Source organism: Salarias fasciatus, chromosome 1 (genome assembly GCF_902148845.1).
Source record: "Salarias fasciatus chromosome 1, fSalaFa1.1, whole genome shotgun sequence".
NCBI classification, from domain to species: domain Eukaryota; kingdom Metazoa; phylum Chordata; class Actinopteri; order Blenniiformes; family Blenniidae; genus Salarias; species Salarias fasciatus.
Window position 1 is genome coordinate 32,376,507 of NC_043745.1, and position 20,343 is coordinate 32,396,849.

Below are 20,343 nucleotides of genomic sequence, written 5' to 3' on the forward strand. Positions count from 1 at the left end.
CGAACACCACAGTTCCCATGAGGACTAGCGCGTGGCGTCGTAAAATGCTGCTCCCGGTGGCATGCTGTCGGACTGAACTCGCCTACATTTGTTTCCAGTGGCTGTGAGAAGGATGGATAATGACAAGGTAATGAATCTAATGGTGGCTAAACAATGTTATATCATGATGTGACGCATGCCGTAAAGCAGTCTGCACATTTGGAGTTTTTCAGTGTGCAGGGTTCCTACCACCCTCCTCACAGCTGCTGAGTCCAAGTCAATACTGACGCCCTCAGCCCGTGACAGAGGGGTCATTCAACTAGTTGTAAGTCGATGTATCATCACAAAAGATATTAAAATGTTTTATTAAGGTTGAAAAGTTCCTTAGTGTCGCTTTAAAGAACAAAAACTACTTTCATTAAAAAAAAAAAATTGTGTTAAATTGGATATCACAAACATACATAGATGCTGCATTCACTGGTGCTACAGAGTGGAGCTGAAACCTCTTTGCGGAGGCGATCTTTTACAGTGTACCAAGTCTACAGAGGAATCACATAAAAGTGAACAAATCGATCAATTTGTGGCATATATTCGGCGGGCTGTTTATTACACAGACATAAATAGAATTAAAAGAAATCAGGAACTGTCTCTGTCTCAAGTTAGTTATTTTACTAGAAAGCTATAGATAACTGTGTAATAGATGGAGGACTGAGATCAAACAGTACACCCCTCACCTATCAAACATATCCTCCTCCTTCTGCTGATGGACAGTGGTGGGTCCACTGACATGCGTGAATGCTGTGACGGGGCTGAACTAAAGCAATTGTCTCATGTCATTGCTTTATGTGTGTGCAGGTCTGCTTTTTTTTTTTTTTTGGTTCCTCAATTCATAATTATGATTCCCTTAGGAGGCATAGTCTGAAATGATGTGCCTATGTAACGGGCAAAAGAATTTTCCCTCTGGGGATTAATACAGTAGCTATATATGAAGCTGAAGCTGAGATTACGGAAAGAGCACTGATGCAGATTGGGGGGGATTTAATCTTTCCTGTCTGGGTTTATTTCACTATTTCACCACCAACTCACTCAATATTATTCTTAATGTGTGTATTACCAGTGCAAAGTGTTTCCACAGGATCATTTCCAGTCATAATGTATTTGGATGGTAAAACTGGTATTTTTAAAACATTCATGCATCCTGTCTCATGGTTGCATAGGTAACGTTTTTGACAAATCAAATCGTTTGTAAATTGCTGGAAAATTCAGTTAATAATTCTACTTTTAGGTGGAGTACTGCTTCTCCAACCACCTTCACAAGATGGCGGCGCTGAGGCACGTCCATCCACAGCCAGCACTCTAAGCGTATGTGTCTATGGTCTATGACATATATATCTATGGTCAGTGGTACCTAAGAGGAAGTGACGCAATGACGTAGAGCGTCCATAAACAAAGTTTGGGACACTGGGAGGCGCGTCCACTTTCTCCTGCGTGTTGACTTTATTTATTCCTGCTCGGTTCGGTTTGGGATTTATAACGGGAACGGTGAGTTGTTTATCCGCCGCTTTGGCTTCTTTTGCAGGTTTTTGCAAAGTTTGTTTTGAAAGAGACAATCGGGGGAAGTTCGCGGCGAGGAAACGAGTGAAAGGAAACTGGCAGAAAGTCAGCAAATAACTCTCCCACTTCGTCTTTTCCTTCTGACTACTCTCAAAATACTACGGAACGCAACTTAACTGTACTTGTGCCGTAATTTCTTCAGTTTTTTGAACAATAAATATCTGTCCGAAAAAGTAAACGCGCATAAGTTTAACACCAAAGTTGATTTCTTCTTTAAACAGAATGATGTTTATTATAAAGTTTTCTTCTGAGACAGAAATTATTCTCCATCACATTTCTGACATCTGCTTTGATGAACTGTTACACAGGAAAAAAAAACTTGACAAAATTATCACAAATAATGCCAAGTAATGTGTATCTGTACTTCGTGTAGTACTACATTCTGAAGCACAGATAAGGACATTTACATACATGTGAGGTACATTCACTAAGACAACTTTTCCTTTATTTTATCCTTAGTTTTTGAGTATTGAAACTGTTATCTATGATTTGCATCATAGACTTCCACTGTAGTTATTTCTGACAACCCTATAACAACCATCAATGTAATCACTTGCCAATAACAGATATATTGTCTTTACAGTCATAATTGGGAGGTGGACAGTGTTCTATAGTGAATATCCTCAGTGAATGAATATGAGAACTATGAGAGTTTTAATTTGTCATAAGAAAACTGCAATATTCTGCTAAAAGATATTACTTCCAAGAAATGTAGCTCTATTTGTCCATGCATTCATTCATCTGCACTAACCACTGCATCACTTGGCTCTATCAATGTATTATTGTACTACGTGCTTCTATTACATTTATAGCATTCTGTTTTTTTAATGCTTCTTCAGTCATATATGAACTTACTACAGTATCGGCCAAATATTGCAGCATGAAAAAATAAAATAAGTAATTGTATTATTGTTTCTTGCAAACACCATTTTGTATTCCAGTAACTTCCCATTAGTAAAAATTAATGTTTGAAAAAAAAAATGCCCTTTTTCAGGCCCCCTCATTAAAAAATATCTTGTTGTGTAATTTTGGCTGTTTAGAAGTGGTTTCATCAGAAAATCTTGAAGACGAGGCAGTTTTGTAATTCTCTTAAAATAAAGATATCAAAGTTCAGAGGAGAGTTATTTGTCATTCTTATCTAAGAAAAGAATTAAACTAGTAACTGAGGTCAAAGTAGGCCTGGGCGATTATATGATCGTGATTGGTGATCGCGATTAATTTCCAGTCGATCACGGTGATCAGCCGTGAGCACATTTACTCGATCAGACATGGCAGAAATGTGCGTGACACAGTCGACTTTTTCCTGCTCAACTTCTGCCTGCAAGTTGTCTGAGAAATAAACAGAGATGAAGCTGAACGTGGAGCAGCGAAGCAGATGAAGTCAGCCATGCCTCGGCGTTATCCTCTGAAGATGAGGCTGCTGCTGACAGGACAGGCTGCTCCACCCGCACCGCTGCTCGCTCACCGCTGCTCGCTCACCGATCCGCAAAGAATCTGGTCTTTTGAGTCCAGGAACTACTGGTGATACAGTTCAACTAACGAGCGTTCAGTTCTTCTCTTTTACTGAAAATGACGGTGCATCGCATCATTGAACATATCACCGCTTCTTGCCGCTAACGCTCTGTTTCTAACAACATGCAGAAAGCCTGCAGCGGCTGCAGCGCCGGTCTTCTTCTGTGGTGTCTGTGTAAAATAAGGTTGAACATGCAAACAGCGCACCTAGTGGCATGAAGGGCAATTGCAGTCATGGCGTCGCCTGTGGCCGTGGTCTGGATGAGGATCTCCCTGGGGTTATTCCAAATGTTTCAGAAACCAGAATATTTATCTTAACACGAATATTGACTGCACGTAAACGTAGCCAGTGCTGTCTTTTTAGGCCACTGCACCGTACGAGCAACATTGTAAGAGGAGAAAAATGATTAATTTTGTCTATTTTTTTTTATATTATTGTAGTTTTGCACCGTTACATTTTAAATCTAATCTGTCCAATCTAGATTATTTAAATTTTGTATATTTGATGCAAGCATTAATGATGGCAGCAGCATATTTAGCATCATAACTTGAAAATAATGTTTACATTCTAAAGCACCTTCATTATCCCCAGAGGGTTTCTTTAGTTTTTTAATCTTTTATAGCAACAAAAATCCTCAGGGCTGGAAACTGTCACACTTTAACTAACAATCATTCAGTTCTTCTCTTTTACTGAAAAAACGGTGCATCGCAAGATTTTATTGTCTTGGTGCTAGATTTTTTTTCCCATTTACTGCACTGTTAGGTGAGATTGTTCATATATTTTTCTATGTTTATATTATTTAATTTGCATTGCTATTTGCTTGGTTTGTTAATAAAATGTTAAACTATTCTATAGTTCTAGTTTTCAGTGCAGATGCTTTAAAACTGTTTTAAAAACAATATAGCATATTGTGATTTTAATCGAGATTGAATGATATGGAAAAAAAAATCGTGATCATTTTTTTTGCCATATCGCCCAGCCCTAGGTCAAAGTATCCGCCATAAAAAGTATGTAGAAAAACAAACAAGGTGTTAAACATAGAGAATAAAGATAACATTAATAAAATATTATTTACAACGCTATCCTAATCTATACACATTACACAGCAAAGTAGAAATCAGCAGCCGAGTAAGTGGAGTTCTAAAGGTTTTGTCGTGCCAAAGATCAGCCACAGTGATGTCATTAGGTGAGGGTCATTTGTTCCATGATTCTCCTCTTCGCTGTTGCACATGAAGTGTCTGTCTTTCCTGTCGGAGCAGCTCACAGAGTAGTCCCAGAGCTCAGCAGCCTCACAGCTGTTGGAAAGAAGCTGGTGTTCTCCTCTGTATGCTCTTCAGCCTTCTACCAGAGGGAAGAGGGGAAAAATGTGCGTGATCAGGGTGGGTGGGGTCCTTCGTGATGCAGTCGACCCTCTTTCTACAACTTAACTTGTAGATGTCCGTGACGGCGGGGAGGCTGCTCCAGACGATCCGCTGTGCAGCCTTCACCTCCCTGTGCAGAGCCTTCTCTCGTCTTCCTCACGTCGAAGGAGAGGTTGTTGTCTGTGCACCAGCGCTCCAGATGTTCCACCTCCTCTCTGTATTTGGACTCATGTGTGTTGCTGATGCATCCCACAACTGCTCCGTCGTCCGCAAACATCACGATGCGACGGCTCGTATGTCAGCAGGGTGAACAGTAGGGGGCTCAGCGCACAGTTTAAGAGACGGGCCTCTCAAGTCTTTTGGTGACTATCGGGGTTTTGGGCCACAGGCTGACGGCCATTCAGGCATGTCAGTGTGGAGCTGTGAGGGACAGGCTGTATGGTGGATGTTTTCATGCAGTCTGGGACAGAGAGATGCCGTAAATGTTCGTTAACACCACAGACAACCGAGAAGCACAGTCTCTTAGGGCCCGGCCTGGGATGTTGTCAGTTCTGGCTGCTTTGTGGGGGTTAATCTCTCTCAAGTACCGCTCCGCCTCAGCAGTTATCACCCTGTGGGGTTCCTCCTCTGGTGGTGGAGTGAGTCTGTTTGCTGGCAGAGGTCATTGAGTCCTCGAACCTGGCCAGAGAAGCTGTAAAGTTCATCAGGAAGTGAAGTTTCTCTTGGACACCGAGCAGCTCTGCCGGTGTAGTCTGTGATGCATTTAATGTCCTTCCTCATTCTCCGGAGGTCATTGGTAGAGAAATACCCCTGGATTCTCTGAGCACATGTGGCCTTGGCCCTCTTGATGCCTCTGGTCAGCTGTTCTCTGGCCTCTCTGAGAGCTGCTGCCTCACCAAACCGGAACGTCGCATCTCTGGCATCCAGCAGAGACTTGACCTCTGTGTTCAGCCAAGGTAATGATCGAATACTGAGGCTTCTAGTTTGATTTCATAAAGGAAAGTCTTTCCAAAATGAGTTTTAGATCAAATTACGACTATTTTTTGAAGTCAGGAGGTTTCAGAATGGATCACAGTCAGGGTCATTGCCATTGACTGTAATACTATTGCTGACATATCTATAGTGATAAACTGTTTTTACAGTTACAACAGGTGCGTGTGTGCTCACACGTATGTGTTTGAGACACCTTTTCCCCTCCCGCATGATTACAAAAAAAAAGCAGCAAAACTGTTTATATAATAAACTCTGGGCAGCCGATCCCAGCTGACTGTAGGCCTACACAGCACACTATTTTTGCCAGTTTTGAAACATTATAGTGAGGTAGAACTAAAATAAATCACATTTAGGAAACTATCAGGGGCAAAATAATATGCAGAGATGAAGTAAGTGCACTTTCTCTTCAAAATTTTTAATAAGTATTACTGTAGTGCTCCTCTCAAAAGTCAACACATCTCATGAGATTACATGATTTTCATCTATTTACACGTTTGCTCAATAGGGGCCACAAAGTTTTTTGTTAGTTCCTCTTTTTTCCACAAAAACATCCCATCGTTTCACACCAAGATGCATTTTTTCTCCTCAAAATCTGTCTGATACTTTGAAACATCATCAAGGAAACTGAACATTTCTGTCAAGAAGGACTGAAATGTTGTTTAAATGTTGATATTTTCAATTGATGCTGATTTAGAAGAAGACAAGTTGTGCAGCTCTCAAGCCACAAGCTGATGACTGGCGCTTCTTTTGTGACTGCCGCATGTTTTTCTGACAGATTGTGTCCAGCTGGACAATCGGGGCGACTGCGACAGTGTTCAGTGGAGTTCAGCACCTCTGGAAATAACATCCCACAATTCAGATTGCTTGTCAGGCTGCCAAACAACAACTTGAAGTTCAGTGAGCATTTCCACAGTTCAAGGATGTCCTCATTGTCTCGCCGGAGGAAGCTTGTTCTGCAGGGATACAAAACACAGACGCAAAATTCACATCAAACAAAAACAAGAGAAAGTACCGATGCAGAGAAATGTCTTAGATTTCTCATGTTGTCTGCAAACAGAGCAATTTGCACGCATCGGACGTGATATTCTTGTCCTCGAATGACCTCCTAAAGACAACAATTCTCTCTGGAATTGTGGTTTGTGGCAGTCCAGTGTAGCATTAAGTCCTCTGAAGAGCCTGCTTTTTATAGCTGACCAGGACGTTTTTTTTCTTCATCCTGCCTAGTAATGTCACCGTCCGACTTCACATGTCGTTCAGGCCTGTTGTCCTTTAGCAGTGCAGAAATTGACCAGTAGATAGCCATGTGACTGAAAGAGGAATTCCTGTTTTCAACCCACTTTCGAAGCACACAGTAATTATTGAGTAATGTTCCTGTTTAGCAAGAAAGTCAAAGTTAGTCTAAACACTGATTGATTGACCAGTAGGAGCAAATTTTAAAACTTGCAAATGGGAAAAAAAAAGCATTATCAATCAATCAATCCATCAATCAATTTATTTTTGTATAGCCCAGTATCACAACAACAGTTGCCTCAGAGGGCTTCAAGATGTTACATTGGTTGGTAAAAACACAAACAGTGAATAAGCATAATGTTATCATTATCTGACCTGTGCACACCAAAGCTCTCCAATACCTACATTGATCTCTACAATGTACAGATATAGATCAATAAATGAGTGGGCGTTGCAGATTAGATTGTAAATGGTTACTGTTGAGACTCTTTGTTCAAATCCTCCAAAGAAAGAGACACTTTAGCAACTAGACAGAATGAAAAAATGTCTTTTTCAGTCGTTACATTGAATTCATCACACTGTGTTGAGAAGTGACGAAGAAAAGCCAGAGTGACTCTTTATGCAGCTTCACAACTTCAGAGCAGCAACTTTTCCTTCAATCGTGTTTTTAAGGGGGTACTTGGAGGGAACACACTATGCAGAAAAAGAAAAAAAAAATCCCTGACCTCTGTAACAACAACAGACACACCTGCATTAATCAGCTCATTCTATCATGAAAGACAGGAAACAAGGAGCCTCCTGAAGTTCAGGAAGTGGTTGAGTTGTGCATAGAGCCCATTATGGACATAAGAGGTGTAGGGTTTAGGGTTTTTAATTTGTATTATATTGTTAGTATTGATTACCGGGAGTAATTGATTACTTCAAGTAATTTAGTAACTTATTAATTTGAGTAAATTGTTACTTACCAGTTAATAATTGCAGGTCATTAACAATGAATCACCAATAACAATCAATTACGGCGTAATAAAATGTTTAAAATGTTTAAAGTGAGCACAAAGTAATTTAACCCAATATTAATTATTATTAATCAGAGTAAATGGTTATTTATTTGTTAATGTCAAATAATCAGCTATTTAGGCATGAGTGGATCACAGAGTGATTTAACCATCAAATCACTGATTAACCAGGTGTTATTAAATAATCAATAATGCCACAAATGACCAATTACTGGAAAAGGGTAAATTACAGAAAGTGAGCTGAAAGAAGTTGTGAATTATGCATTCAATGAACTTGTGGTTTATTTAACCAATAATTCCGGGGGGGAAACGCCTTGAAGAGGACCATTACCAACGTTCAGTCTCAAAATGGAAAGCTGGTTGTTAATCTTTGGATAAACAACTGTTAAATTATCAGAGAAGCGTAAGATGGAGCACTGAGCTGCTACAACCATCAACATGGTCACAGAACACAACCAAAACAAACACTCTGAATCGTCCAGTTCAGGTAATGGGCATTTATTAAAATTGTCTACTTCTAATAACAGATCTGAACAGATTCAAAGCATGCAAACTGTGTGTGTGTGCGTGCGTGCGTGCGTGCATGCAGTGAGAGGCGATCGAGAGCACGAGCTTTCCGCCTGACCCTTCCTCCCGTGAGTCGGGCGGGCGACACGCGGGAATGGCCATGGACGTATCCGCGTATTCGACGGACGCTTTACACTGTGCTTCCACCAGAAGTGGTGAACGCGAAATCACTCGCGCGACAAATAAAAGTGCGCCGCGCTAGATGCTCGAGTTTTATCGCTGGAAAGAATATGCAAAAAGCCCTCACCGCGGCATCGCGTCATTCCAAGCCCTCCTCCTCCAGGGCTATCAGGAGGAAGCTGATAGGCTTTCCTGGTGCGTCAACGAGCGAATTCGCTTGAAAAGTTCAATTATTTCAACACGAGCGGAAAGCAGCGAGCGAATTTTCGCTGGAAACGCTCGCTGCTCCAGATTGAGCGACAATCGCGTAATTACATTGACTTCATATGTAATCTCATTGCGCGATAAACTTGCGTCGCATCCGGTGGAAACACACCGTTATGTTCTTCGTGGAAAATGTCGCGGGTTGGATATTAATAAAGCAGAGAGAAACACCGTGTAGCTCCGACTGTCACACGCATGAGGGCGCGGCTCCAGCCGGGTCCCGTGTGGTGTCTAATGAGACCGAAGCCGCATGCGCGCGGGTGTGCGCGCGCGGTGCGTGTGAGAGGAGGAAAAAGGAGCCACAGAAGAAACAGTCACATGCATTAGCTGATCAAAACTTAACTTTCAGTTCACAATGAAAAGCTAATCAATATCGCACTTGCTATCTAAAGCCGGGTTTACGCTTGAACGATTCTGTGGCACGCGACTCCACCTGACCGAGCACAGTTATGGTAGTAAATGACCAGTTAGTGAACCCATATTCAAAACGAGAAAAAAACATTGCATGCATAAAAACTCTGGCTGCCTCTGTAGTTGTTGATGACCTGATTGCTTTACAATTCACAATATTGAATTTCATTGTTTTCAAAATCTCGTTTACATGACTCTTGAAGGAAAGGGTAGAGTCCAGAGTGACTCCTAGGTACTTGAACTCGTTTACAAGTTCGAGTTCCTCTCCTCCTGGGAAAATACCGGAGTGCGTTATGACCTTTGGTGTCTTAGAAAAATACATGCAGACAGTTTTTTTGATATTCAGACTGAGACACAATTTCTTGAGCCAGTCGTAGATGTGGGTTAGTTCTGTTGTAAGAATTTGGGCAATCTCTTGAACTGATTTAGCTGATGTTAATATTACAGCATCGTCTGCATATAGTTGTATATGAGTGTTTTTGCATGCAAGTGGCATATCATTAATATAGAGCGAGAATAATATTGGCCTTCTCAGGTTCCATGACCCCTGATCATGTTAGATTTAATATTCCTCAGAGGAATATTTCCATCAGTGCGTCCCCAACAGAGGAGTGAAGCTCTACGGCACCCCACGTATAAACACGATTGTCTCCAACAGTGATGGGATTCGAAACTTGGCTTCTCTGTACTGGAGGAGTGAGACTCCATTTAGCTGAGACAAGTGTTAAACTTTAGCTTTCTGAGGATCTGAAGGTCCCATCGGGTTGTTCCAGAGGTGTGAAACATAAGGCGTGTGGGGTCTAAAACTGGTCTGCAAGAGGCTCCAGTACAACTTCCCAAAATACCACACAAACTGTATGTGGCCCCTGAAGTGAAATGAATGTGACTCCCTGTTCCAGAGTGAAGATGAACGAGGACGCCTATGAGGTCCCAGAGAGGACGGAGTACCGCTACCTGGTTCAGGAGGAGGGCGAGGAGGAGGTCCAGTACGTCCGTCACAGGCAGTACATCAGCCCCCTCATGGTGCTGTCCCGGCGCTGCATCTTCCTCATCTGCCTGGCCGTGGTCGCCCTGCTCGCTCTGGCCACCTACTTGGGCTACGTGGCCCAGACGCTGCCGCCTGAATTCGCCCAGGTGTCGACTGACTGTGGCGACTTCAGAGGGAGACACGTGAGTTCAGACTTATGCTGTCAAAAATATTGGTCATGTTAAAGAAGAAACAAGCTGCCAGTTACCACACAGTGTTTTTGTTTTCCCCCTCAGGCTCTGTGTGAACAGAAGAGAATAGAAATGCTTTTTTAATTCCAGAGGGAAATTTGTGTAACTATTTTATCCTCCCTGAGGAGTAATGTATTGATATTTTATTTACACAGAAACATTTTCAAGTGAAAACACTAAACTTTCTTTGCATTGTGGGTGTCTGTTCATACAACAACAGTGTTCAGAGCCACTGAAATGCAACTTTTCAAAACCAGCCCCTGTCAGAGCAAAAGACGGAAAATACAACTTTTCTGAAATTCTGCTTCTACTCATGTAACTAATTCTTCTGCACATGTGGTAACAGATGAACAGCAATGTTTTCCTCCAGTGTCATGACTCCCAGTCCACATTCTCCTGAAACTTGGTAATTTTCTAGTTGATAGTCACCTGTAATAACAATCTTACTTGGTTAAAGGTGCTGTAGGCAGGATGCTGCTAGTCAATGCTTATTTTTCTGTGTTTTCTTTGGATTAAATGTTCAAGTATCGATTGATAATCCTTTAGGAGTGTAGCATAATTGCACTATCATGAGGGCGCAGCGTTTCCATCTGTCTCTGTTCTGAGCTGAAAAGGAATCTCAACAGCTCCAGGTATCTTTGACCAATCAGAAGAGCCCCTGAGGCTCTAACTGTGATTGGTCGAGGGGCGTTCGTCGCACGTACTTGTGGGAGGGGCTTAACTTGCGTAAGGGCGTGATGTCAGAGAAAACGGGACAGGATTGGCTGTGCTGGGTTTCAAATCGCCATCTTAGATGGGTCAAATTGCCATCTTACTTAGGTAACCCTAAGCAAGATGGCGGAGATGCGGAATCCTGCCTACAGCACCTTTAACTGTCCATACGAATGTCTGTGCACTCGCCATCCTTAATTTTTATAGCGCATAGCTGTCTGCATACATGTTTGGTTTTATGACAGCAAGCAAACAACAGCTCCTACTAGTGGCCCAACATATGAACTACACTGTTGCCGGCGGTTGTGCTGTTGCTGTGTGCAGCCGAGGAGCTACTGGAACGCAGCGTGAAATGCCCTTCTAAGCTCTTCAGACAGCCACACCAAAGCATTTTCAAAGAAATAAATGTTTTATTTACAGTTACATGTGATCAGCGGTTGTAAGCAGCAAAGCGCTGGCCTGCCCCTCTGAATGTCTGACTCCTGGCGCCGTTAGCAGTGCACCGTAAATCACCTGCCTCCTCCTAGGAGCTCACACTAGATGACCGCAGACGTAACACTGTAAATGTGAAACTTTTCTGAAACGAAAACGTGAAAACGACACGTTTTCATGTGAAATGTCATTTAAACAGGGCCTAAATGTGGAGGACATTTTGTGGACATTTCTGGGCTTCTGCTTTTAGCAGCCGTTTACTGTTAATCTCCAAACACATGAGGAGGATTTTCAAAGATATTCAAGTTAATTGTTCGGTAATCACGTTGTTTCATTATAATCCACTTAATCTCGATTAACTAAAGTTATTAAATTACTCTGTTTCTAAAACAAATGTTTTAGGGAAATTCATGTCGGTCTCATGTTAAAATCTCATTTGATTTTTTAAGAGTAGTTTGAGTCCCAGAAGACTTTATTTTGAAATGGGATCATTAGATTTTGGAGTGGCTGCTCTCAACCTCACTACATTAATTCAGTCCATTATTTTAAGATAAAATGGTAACAGGTGACTCAAAAAAAAAGGGAATTACATACACAAGCAATCATAACGGAGCCTATAAACGTGTATATTGCCATATTTACCAAAACTGTTGTTTATTTTTCTTTCATTTAATGTAAAAACATTTAATTCATGATTGTTACTTTTATTATTGTTTTAGCTGTTGTAGCTGTTCTAGTCATTTAAACACTTTTACCATTAGCCCTTTCATTATTTGACATTCTATTTTGGTTGACAAAGCATTCATTCATGTATTTATTTATTTGTTTATTTGTATATTTATTCGATTGATTTAAAAAATTGACTGACAGTGTTCATTCATGCATACTTTGTGAAGCTGTGGAGCACTGCTGCAGAAAAGCTGGGGATCTGCCTGCGGCTGCAGAGCACAAGCTGCAGGACCCCCCCCCCCCCCCCAGCCCGAGACGAAGTTCACATAAACATCCACACATTCCTCCAGAGGTCCAGTTTTTAACCTCACAGCTCAGATGTTTGAGCTTCTCCTGCAGAAACACTCACAAAGCAGAGCTTCAAACACAAATATCTCCTGACAGATGTTTTATATGAGTCTATTTACTCTAAACAGCGAGATCAGTCAGCAGCGACAAGTCTGTTTTAGGATGAAAAGTTAAAGATGGTTCATATTTAGCTTAACAGAAAACAATGAAATATAGGTATGACAGACTGAAAGAGTAGAATGAATTTTAAAACAAAGCTGAGATGTAAATCTGTTCAGAGCATTAAAACCCAGTGAAAAAGTGTAGAAACAATCTTTCCTGATCATAAGTTCTTTTGTTTCCTGTAGAAAAATGGAGCGTACTCCTTTAAAGGCATCCCCTATGCGGCACCTCCAGTGGGCGCCCTGCGCTGGGCCCCGCCGGCCCCCCCGGCGTGCAGCGGCGAGGTCAGAGACGCGGGGCGTTTCCGCAGCATGTGCGCTCAGGTGCGGCCGCTGTCCAGCACGGGGCGGCTGATGGGCCAAGAGGACTGCCTCTTCATCAACGTGTGGACGCCCACGCTGCAGCCCGGCGCCCGGCTGCCCGTCGTGGTGTGGATCCACGGGGGCTACCTGCACATGCTCAGCGGAAACACGCCGGGCTACTCGCCCACCGAGGAGCTGGCCGCCGACACGGGAGTGGTCTACGTGAGCTTCAACTACAGACTCAACGCCTTTGGCTTCCTGGCTCTGGAGGTGCTGAGGGAAGGGTCTCCAAGGAACACGTCGGGTATGAAACACCAAATCCCAACTTAAAAGAAGTCGTTCGCATGTGTCTGTGAGGTTGTCCGTTTCTGGTTTTCATCCCTTAAAATGAAAGGTCAGGCGAGTGTTTTCGCCATTACAGAAATAGATAAAGGAAGAGAAACTCTTAAGTGTGCACTGGGTTTTCCAAGCAGTCCTGTGACCCCGTCTGAACCAGTAGCCTTCCTGATGTTTCACCATCTCCATCCAGTATCAGGCTGCCTCATGCAGTGTTCAGCTGATCAGGATGGAGGGGTGGACTGCGGAGGGTGGGCGGGGGGTTTGTTTGTAGCTGGTAACAGTTCTGATCCCCCTGTCTCATGCTGCTGTTCAGTCTGCATCCAGTATCTCCTCCTAGCAGAAATAATCCCCCTTTTCAGATCAGCTCTGCACCTCACCTGATGGCAGAGACTGTCACCACAGTGAGGACAGGGCTGTTGAACAGAACTTGATGTTATTCAACACTGTAAATGTTTGTTGCTCTATCTCTCCTTCATTGAAGATTTTCCTTGTGTCCTCAAACCAGACTGCTGAGCTAAAGTTCAACAATCTTCATTTGTACGTGTCTTTTTCTAGAAATTATTTATGGACTATGTATAGATGATTGACAGCAACATTTCAGTGGTTATTATTGTAATTTTGCAACCATAGTTCCTCCGGTGTTTTCAAAATAAATACGGCAAAAATAGTATTATGGGAAACAGGTGGATTATGTATGAATTCTAATCTTTTGCAGCTGTGCAGTAAAAATGTAAACCCTATAAACTGTAGTGATGTATAGGCTTGATTTTCTGCGTGGATTGGTATTGTTTGTGCACAGGTGAAATATTGCAGCATTTACAGCAAGAAAGTGATTAAAAAAACGCCACAGTTTGAATAGAGGAAAGTTAAGAAAAACTAATCTGGACCCTGAAAATCAAGAAGTAGTGGAAGCTTTTAGCAGCTTTCATCAGTGCGCTGTGAGAGGTCATAATGGATATGTTGGATATTTCCTGCCAAGCTGTTTACCATTTAAGCAGAACTTTCATATTTATGGTGTTTACGCTGTGCTCGTGTTGGAACTGAATTGTGAAAACGTCCATACCTTTCCATTAAGATGTGAATACTTAATGAATGCTCATGCCATCTGGATGAATGGAGTTCTGCAGGAATGTTTGCAGTGTGATTTCTGTTGCATCATGGAAACCAGACTAGTGTGGCCTTGATGTGAAATGACCCAGTGAATGTTTAGACATTACATGACACGATGGATGGATGGATGAGTCCCCCTCCCCGTGCACTCCTCACACTTTCTAATTATGAGTACTCCTAATTCCCTGCCCCATTTCCTCGCTCCCTCAGCTGGAGACGAGTTAAATTTAGTTTTGGCTGCCAGAAAAGCCACTGCAGAAGAGCCACTTTTGTTTCTGATGAAGAAAATGGGACGGCGGAAACAAGGACACATCAAAGCAGGCTGTCGTCACTCATCAATCCTTCCCTGCTTCCTCCTTCTCCTTCTCCTCCTCCTCAGGGAATTATGGCTTCCTGGACCAGATCGCTGCTCTGCAGTGGGTGCAGAAGAACATTCAAGCGTTCGGAGGAGATCCTGAGAAAGTCACCATAGTTGGACACAGCTCTGGTATGAATCCACTGAAACTGCTTGAAGTTTTGTCTGTGCTGAATAATCATTTCCCTGAAAAAAAGTGTATGTTCTTCTTAGCTCAGTGGTGTTGTTGCTTTCTGATATTTGAGGACAGTGACTATGCATATTGAGCAGAAACTGAAAAGCCTTATGAGGCAGAGACACAGATCCCTAAAGACTAATGAAGGTCTAACGCCACACAATCCAGCCTTGAAATTATAGTAAACATGAAAAAAAACACCACAAAAAGTATCACAAAAAGACAACAAACTAAAAGAAAAAGATGCAATCACAAAAATCATCAAAGATTAACCAAAAGAGGAGGAAGAAGATGGCAAAAATCCCAAAGTTTACTGTGATAGCATCCAAATACGGTCTTAAAAGACATGCAAAACACAACTAAGAGACAATGATGACTTTAAAGGGACAAAAAAAAAGAACTACAAGTTAATCAGAAATGATCAAAGTGAAATCCCAACTTAAACACTGATTAATTTGCAAACTGATTTTTTTTTCCCACAGTTGTTGCAAGAAGTGTTTTTAAACTAAAGGGATCCTCAGTTTTTCCCAGTGATTTTTCATCGAAGTCGAGAATTGCAGCAGAACTTGGAAACCAAGACATCTGATTGGTAACCTGAACTCCTGGTTAAAGCTGCTCTTTCAAATGTCTTCTGCTTTGTGTGGCGAAGGTGGGACGTCTGTGTGGACTCTGATGACCTCGCCGCTGGCCAAAGGTCTTTTCCATGCGGCGGTGGACATGAGCGGCTCGTCCGTCCAGAAAGGAACGCTGGAGGAAGTCGAGAAAATCAACAAAGTGTTTCTGACCAAGACGGGCTGCAAAGACGCCGCCTGCCTCCGACGGCTGTCTGTCCAAAAGGTCCTGCAGGTAGGACCGAACATTAGGACACAGCAGGTCTTTAACTGAACTCCAGTGGTTAAACTCCCTGAATGTTTGAAGATTTCATAAAATACTGATGTTGTTACTCATCTTCAGTCAGTGAAGACAAGCTGCTTTTTTTTTTTTTTGTCAATTTGACAGCTGAATGTGACATTTCACCATCAGAGGACAGAAATGTGTGTAATTTCACTGTGAAAGTAAAGAAATGAAACATCTTGAATGCATTTGTCGTGTACCTGAATACAGAAACTTGGTCCCAATATGTCAGACGGACCATTCTCTGAAGAGAAAAGGAATGCTTTAAGAAGCTTTAATTCCACGTTTGTGACTGAGAGGCTGAATAATCAGTGCTGCAGTTATCACGCATCACAGCACTGTTATTTTAAATGTCAGTAAATGTTTCAGGCTGTTGCTCACGATGGCCGAAAATCATGTTAGTGTGTGGGTGTCGACAAACGGCAGCGTTCCCGTACGGTCTCATTATTAGGCTATAAGTATTTTGCATCTGTAAATGAATGTTTGCACATAATTTTGAAGCTTGTGTTTGTAAATGAGGTTTTGCCATCCCGCAAGAAGAATCTGTGGAAAATTGCAAACTTGTGAATGTGGAGTTAAGGTTTTGCATGGTTGTTAAAAAAAATTTGCATTTGTGAAAAAAAAATGTTCCTTTCCGAACATCCTGCTGAGGTGGCCCATATTCCTGCGTTTCTTCTTCTCAGGCCATCCCGTGGAAAGAGTACCCCTACTGGGGGACGGATGATTTACTAGATCTTCCCACTAAAGGGCTCTTCGTCGGCCCGGTGGTGGCGGTGGACGGCTACCTCCTGGAAGCGCCGCCCTTTGAGGTGTGGGAGAAGAAGCTGAGTCACAGCGACGTGCCGTTCCTCATCGGGTCGACTCAGCAGGAGACGGACTTCAGGTGAGAGGCGTCCTGTTTCAGGTGCTTCAAGGTTGACAGACGCTGAGCTCAGGCTTCACTCACTTCTGTTTCCTCCCCAGTCCTCCAGCTGAAAACATCTCTTCATGGACCTGGGACGACTACCGCTGGTTTGTAACAGGTACCAGCTGCTGTGTGGATGTTCAGGACGCTGCTGTGCAAGTTACCAAAAAGCAGTAGTTGATTTCAGTTTAAAAAGTGGAGGAGCTTCTTTTGTAAATCCTGAAACGCAGGTTATCAGTCGGGCTGTTGAGTATTGTAATGACGATGTGATTTGTAGTACATACAAACATTCATAAGATAACCAGGTCTTTTGACTTCTCCCAGTGTGGACGGCCCCAATGGTGGCGTTCTCAATGATTTTCAGTGCCATGCCATGTCAGCCTACTGTCAGCTGCGTGTGTGAGTGCACGTATGCGAGTGCTGTCAGTGTAGTGTTGTGTGCGCTTTACTGTATTGTATATGGTCAGATGGTTTCGAGGGACAGGCTTCCTTTTTTAGGTTTTTATGTTTTAAATGCTTTGAAGCTCTTTTCGTCTGAGTGCTGTACGAACAAAATCTGATTTATTGCTCGGACTGTTGAGTATTGCAGTGATTTGCAGTACATACAAACATGCAGGACATGTCCTTCTCTTACTGCTTTGATTTGTTTTCAGAAATAACAGCGATCATGCACAACGTGAATGTAAACTCTTTTGGGCCACAATTACATTTCAGTCCCTCTTCTCCGATGTGGATAATACACATACTGGCATCTCGATAAGGATCAATTATTACTCCGTATTAGTAGTCTCTGTACCTTTTTGTTACTTTGTTTCCCTCAACAGTGCCTATTTTAATTGCGTCTGTTTGCTGCCAATGTTCTACATGCTGCGTTTTCCTGTGTTTGTCACCGATTCTCGTCTTTGTCCCGCCTCCTCTCAGAGAAACTTTCAACCTTCAATGAGACGCTGCCCGCTGAAGCACTGCGCTTGTACCCGACCTCGGATCCTTGCCCCACCAAAGACCGCTGCCCCGAGAGGGCATACACCACTATGACCTCTGACCTCAGGGTCAGCTGTCCACTCAGCGACGTGGCCCAAAGGGCAGCAGGTAAATGAGGGCAGTTCAGATGATGACAAGGGTGCATAGACATGTTCAATCAAAAACAGAATTTATTTATTTATTTATTTATTTATTTATTTATTTATTCCAAAATAAAAACATAAACTGCAAGTCCAGTGCAAAGACCTGAGAACTGCATCTATGTGGTCCACTTTCTTGGTGTTCATCAAGACTCAGGTAGCAGTGTTTTGGACGAAAATGCTTCTCAGTTTTAGCTGCATTTTAGTCATTTTTATCTGGGATAGTTTTAGTCTATTTTCAGTCAGTTTCAGCAATAAGCAACAAAGTTGTAGTAACTAAGCCTCCGTTCACTCTGCAGGCAAAATTGACTCAATTTTGATTTTTGTTTTTTTGCCTACAAGTGATCTGATCTGATCTGTTTTGTGGCCGAGTCAATGTTGCAATATAGCAGTGTCTGCTGTGTCAATCTTTGTCTATTACAATACTTTTTCTTCCCCCAGCGGCTCTCAGTAGTCCAGTCTATCGCTACGTCGTGACGCACACGCCATCAGGACCCGTCAATGCCACCAGCGACTTGCTGACGTTTCCCAGTCGCTTCTCCTTCCACTGCCTGGATGCTGTGACGTTCTTCGGGGGTCTGCAGCCTCTTCTGGGTAAAACTTTGTCCACCGAGGATCAGAGTTTCTGGGATCTCTACAAACGGAACCTCCTCAGCTTCGTGAAAACAGGTGAGGATGGTGTTCGCAAACTTTAGAATCCAATCAATACAAACATCGAAGAACTAATTCAAATCTGTACTGTTTCACTCTCGTCAGTGATTCAGGTCTTTCATTCAGGCTTTGAAAGTTTCTGACCATCTTACAGGTAAAATGGATGCCGCGTGGCGGGAATTCCCAGAAGCCACTGCTCTCCTGTCACACAACTTGACAGTGGTCCAGAGCTACTCACCTGCTCGATGCGATCTGTGGAAGAAGAATGGCCTGTCTGAGTACGGGTGGATGAACTGATCTGGCAGCTTGAATAGGTAAAGGTCAGGAAGCAACAAACGACATTGGAATGAAAGGAAAGTTCTGGTGTTTGTAATTTAGAAGGGAAGTATGTGGCTGCATGTGAAAATGGGATCATGCTGACCAGAGTGATTGGTATGGGAACTGTATTTAAAAGCCTTAATTTGAGTTGTGTGAAGATTTTTTTAAGGGATTACTTTACTTGCTTCAGGGGATGTTTGATATGTGATCAGAAAACACACGAGCTGAATGTGTTTAACCTGTGGAGCTGATGTGTCACATGATGTTTCCTTGTCCAGATCTGCTGTTTGCACTGACTCAACCTTTGACTTTTCCCTGCCAAATATTTGCACTTTTCTGTGAACATAAGCTCTCACTCCTGTATTTGAAGTCATAGTTGCTGAGTTAAGCCAAACTGGCCTCCTGCATAACCGTAAGCTATCGGACTTATTCCACTGTTTGAAAAGCAGCTCTGCCAATAAAATCACCAAGTGTTTATTTACACACGTCTTCATGTTGAACCAATTCCAGTTTTTCATATTTTGTTGGCTTTGCAATATATTGTTGATGATTTTAACTCGGGTGTTGTGTTTTATATGTTGAACTTTAAAAGAGAAATAAATTTGCGTTTGATCCATCACATGTTGCAGACTTTCTTTAAAAATGTGATGATGACTTTGTCACTTGGTGTGAGTTGAACCAGCTGCAGCTCAAACCAAGGAGTTGGCGCTGGAGCTGAAGAGGAACGGGGTTTGTGTGTCCCCTGTGTGTGGACTTTTTCAAGGAATACAAATATTTGTGGATCAAAAACCTCATCAGAAAGTCCAGTGGCATGGTGGGGGGTGAAGTCTGTGCTGGTGGTCTCAGAGAGCAGGATCCGGTCCACACTGAGGTTCATCCTGAACAATGTCTCTCACCACCTGGTCAACAACAGGAGATGCTTTATTTCTGTAACCATCAGGCTCTTTCACTCCTCCTCGTGAACAGTGTTTGTTCTGTTTATCTCTTTTACCAGTCACCACTTGGTCCGGTATGTATTCACAGTCAATATTACTTATTTAAATGTATTCTGTCATATTGGTATTTTGTCTTTGGTGCTGTTTATTCTGTCTTCCTTTTCTGTGTAGAGCTGTGCTACGAGAATTTCCCTGAGGGAAGAAAGGAGTATTTCTATTCTATTCTTTTCTACTTGCCAAGTCGTAAAACAGTGACGGTGTGCTGCTGCCTCCATCGCTGCGCTACCGGGAGCTTTCCAGCAGATGTCACGAGAGGAGAGCCCAGAAAGAGGGGGAGACAGTGTGTATCTCTGCGCTCACTCTGCTGATGGCATTTTTCAGGTTTTATTTATTTTTTTATACATTACCTGAATCGAACTTGAGACATAGGGGAAAATGTTTAGAAAAGGGGGGAAAATTAATATTTTCAAGATTACACTAAACCAAAAAGCCACTTATTAGGATGGAGAGTGGAGAGAGCGCGCAGCAGCACTGAGAGAGCGCGCAGCAGCACTGAGAGAGCGCGCAGCAGCACTGAGAGAGCGCGCAGCAGCACTGACGCTTGGATCCGAGGCGGAGCGGCGGCTCACGA

At 42.7% G+C, this 20,343-nt stretch overlaps 1 protein-coding gene across 1 annotated transcript; it reads left to right on the forward strand.

Annotated features, from left to right (window-relative positions):
- The first annotated feature begins 1,420 nt into the window (after positions 1-1,420).
- On the forward strand, positions 1,421-19,390 carry LOC115393933 (para-nitrobenzyl esterase). Its single transcript, XM_030099048.1, has 10 exons — positions 1,421-1,521; positions 9,968-10,238; positions 12,794-13,214; positions 14,739-14,846; positions 15,539-15,735; positions 16,467-16,666; positions 16,747-16,805; positions 17,609-17,776; positions 18,250-18,477; positions 18,614-19,390. Exons 2-10 carry the CDS (start codon positions 9,975-9,977, stop codon positions 18,754-18,756), a joined length of 1,788 nt encoding a protein of 595 aa, XP_029954908.1. The 5' UTR covers positions 1,421-1,521; positions 9,968-9,974; the 3' UTR covers positions 18,757-19,390.
- The last annotated feature ends 953 nt before the right edge of the window (positions 19,391-20,343 follow it).

Coding starts and splice junctions, on each gene's coding strand:
- LOC115393933 (XM_030099048.1), top strand. CDS start 9,975: ATGAACGAGGACGCCTATGAGGTCCCAGAGAGGACGGAGTACCGCTAC. Junction 10,239..12,793: donor GCGACTTCAGAGGGAGACAC/GTGAGTTCAGAC, acceptor TGTTTCCTGTAG/AAAAATGGAGCGTACTCCTT. Junction 17,777..18,249: donor CGTGGCCCAAAGGGCAGCAG/GTAAATGAGGGC, acceptor TTCTTCCCCCAG/CGGCTCTCAGTAGTCCAGTC.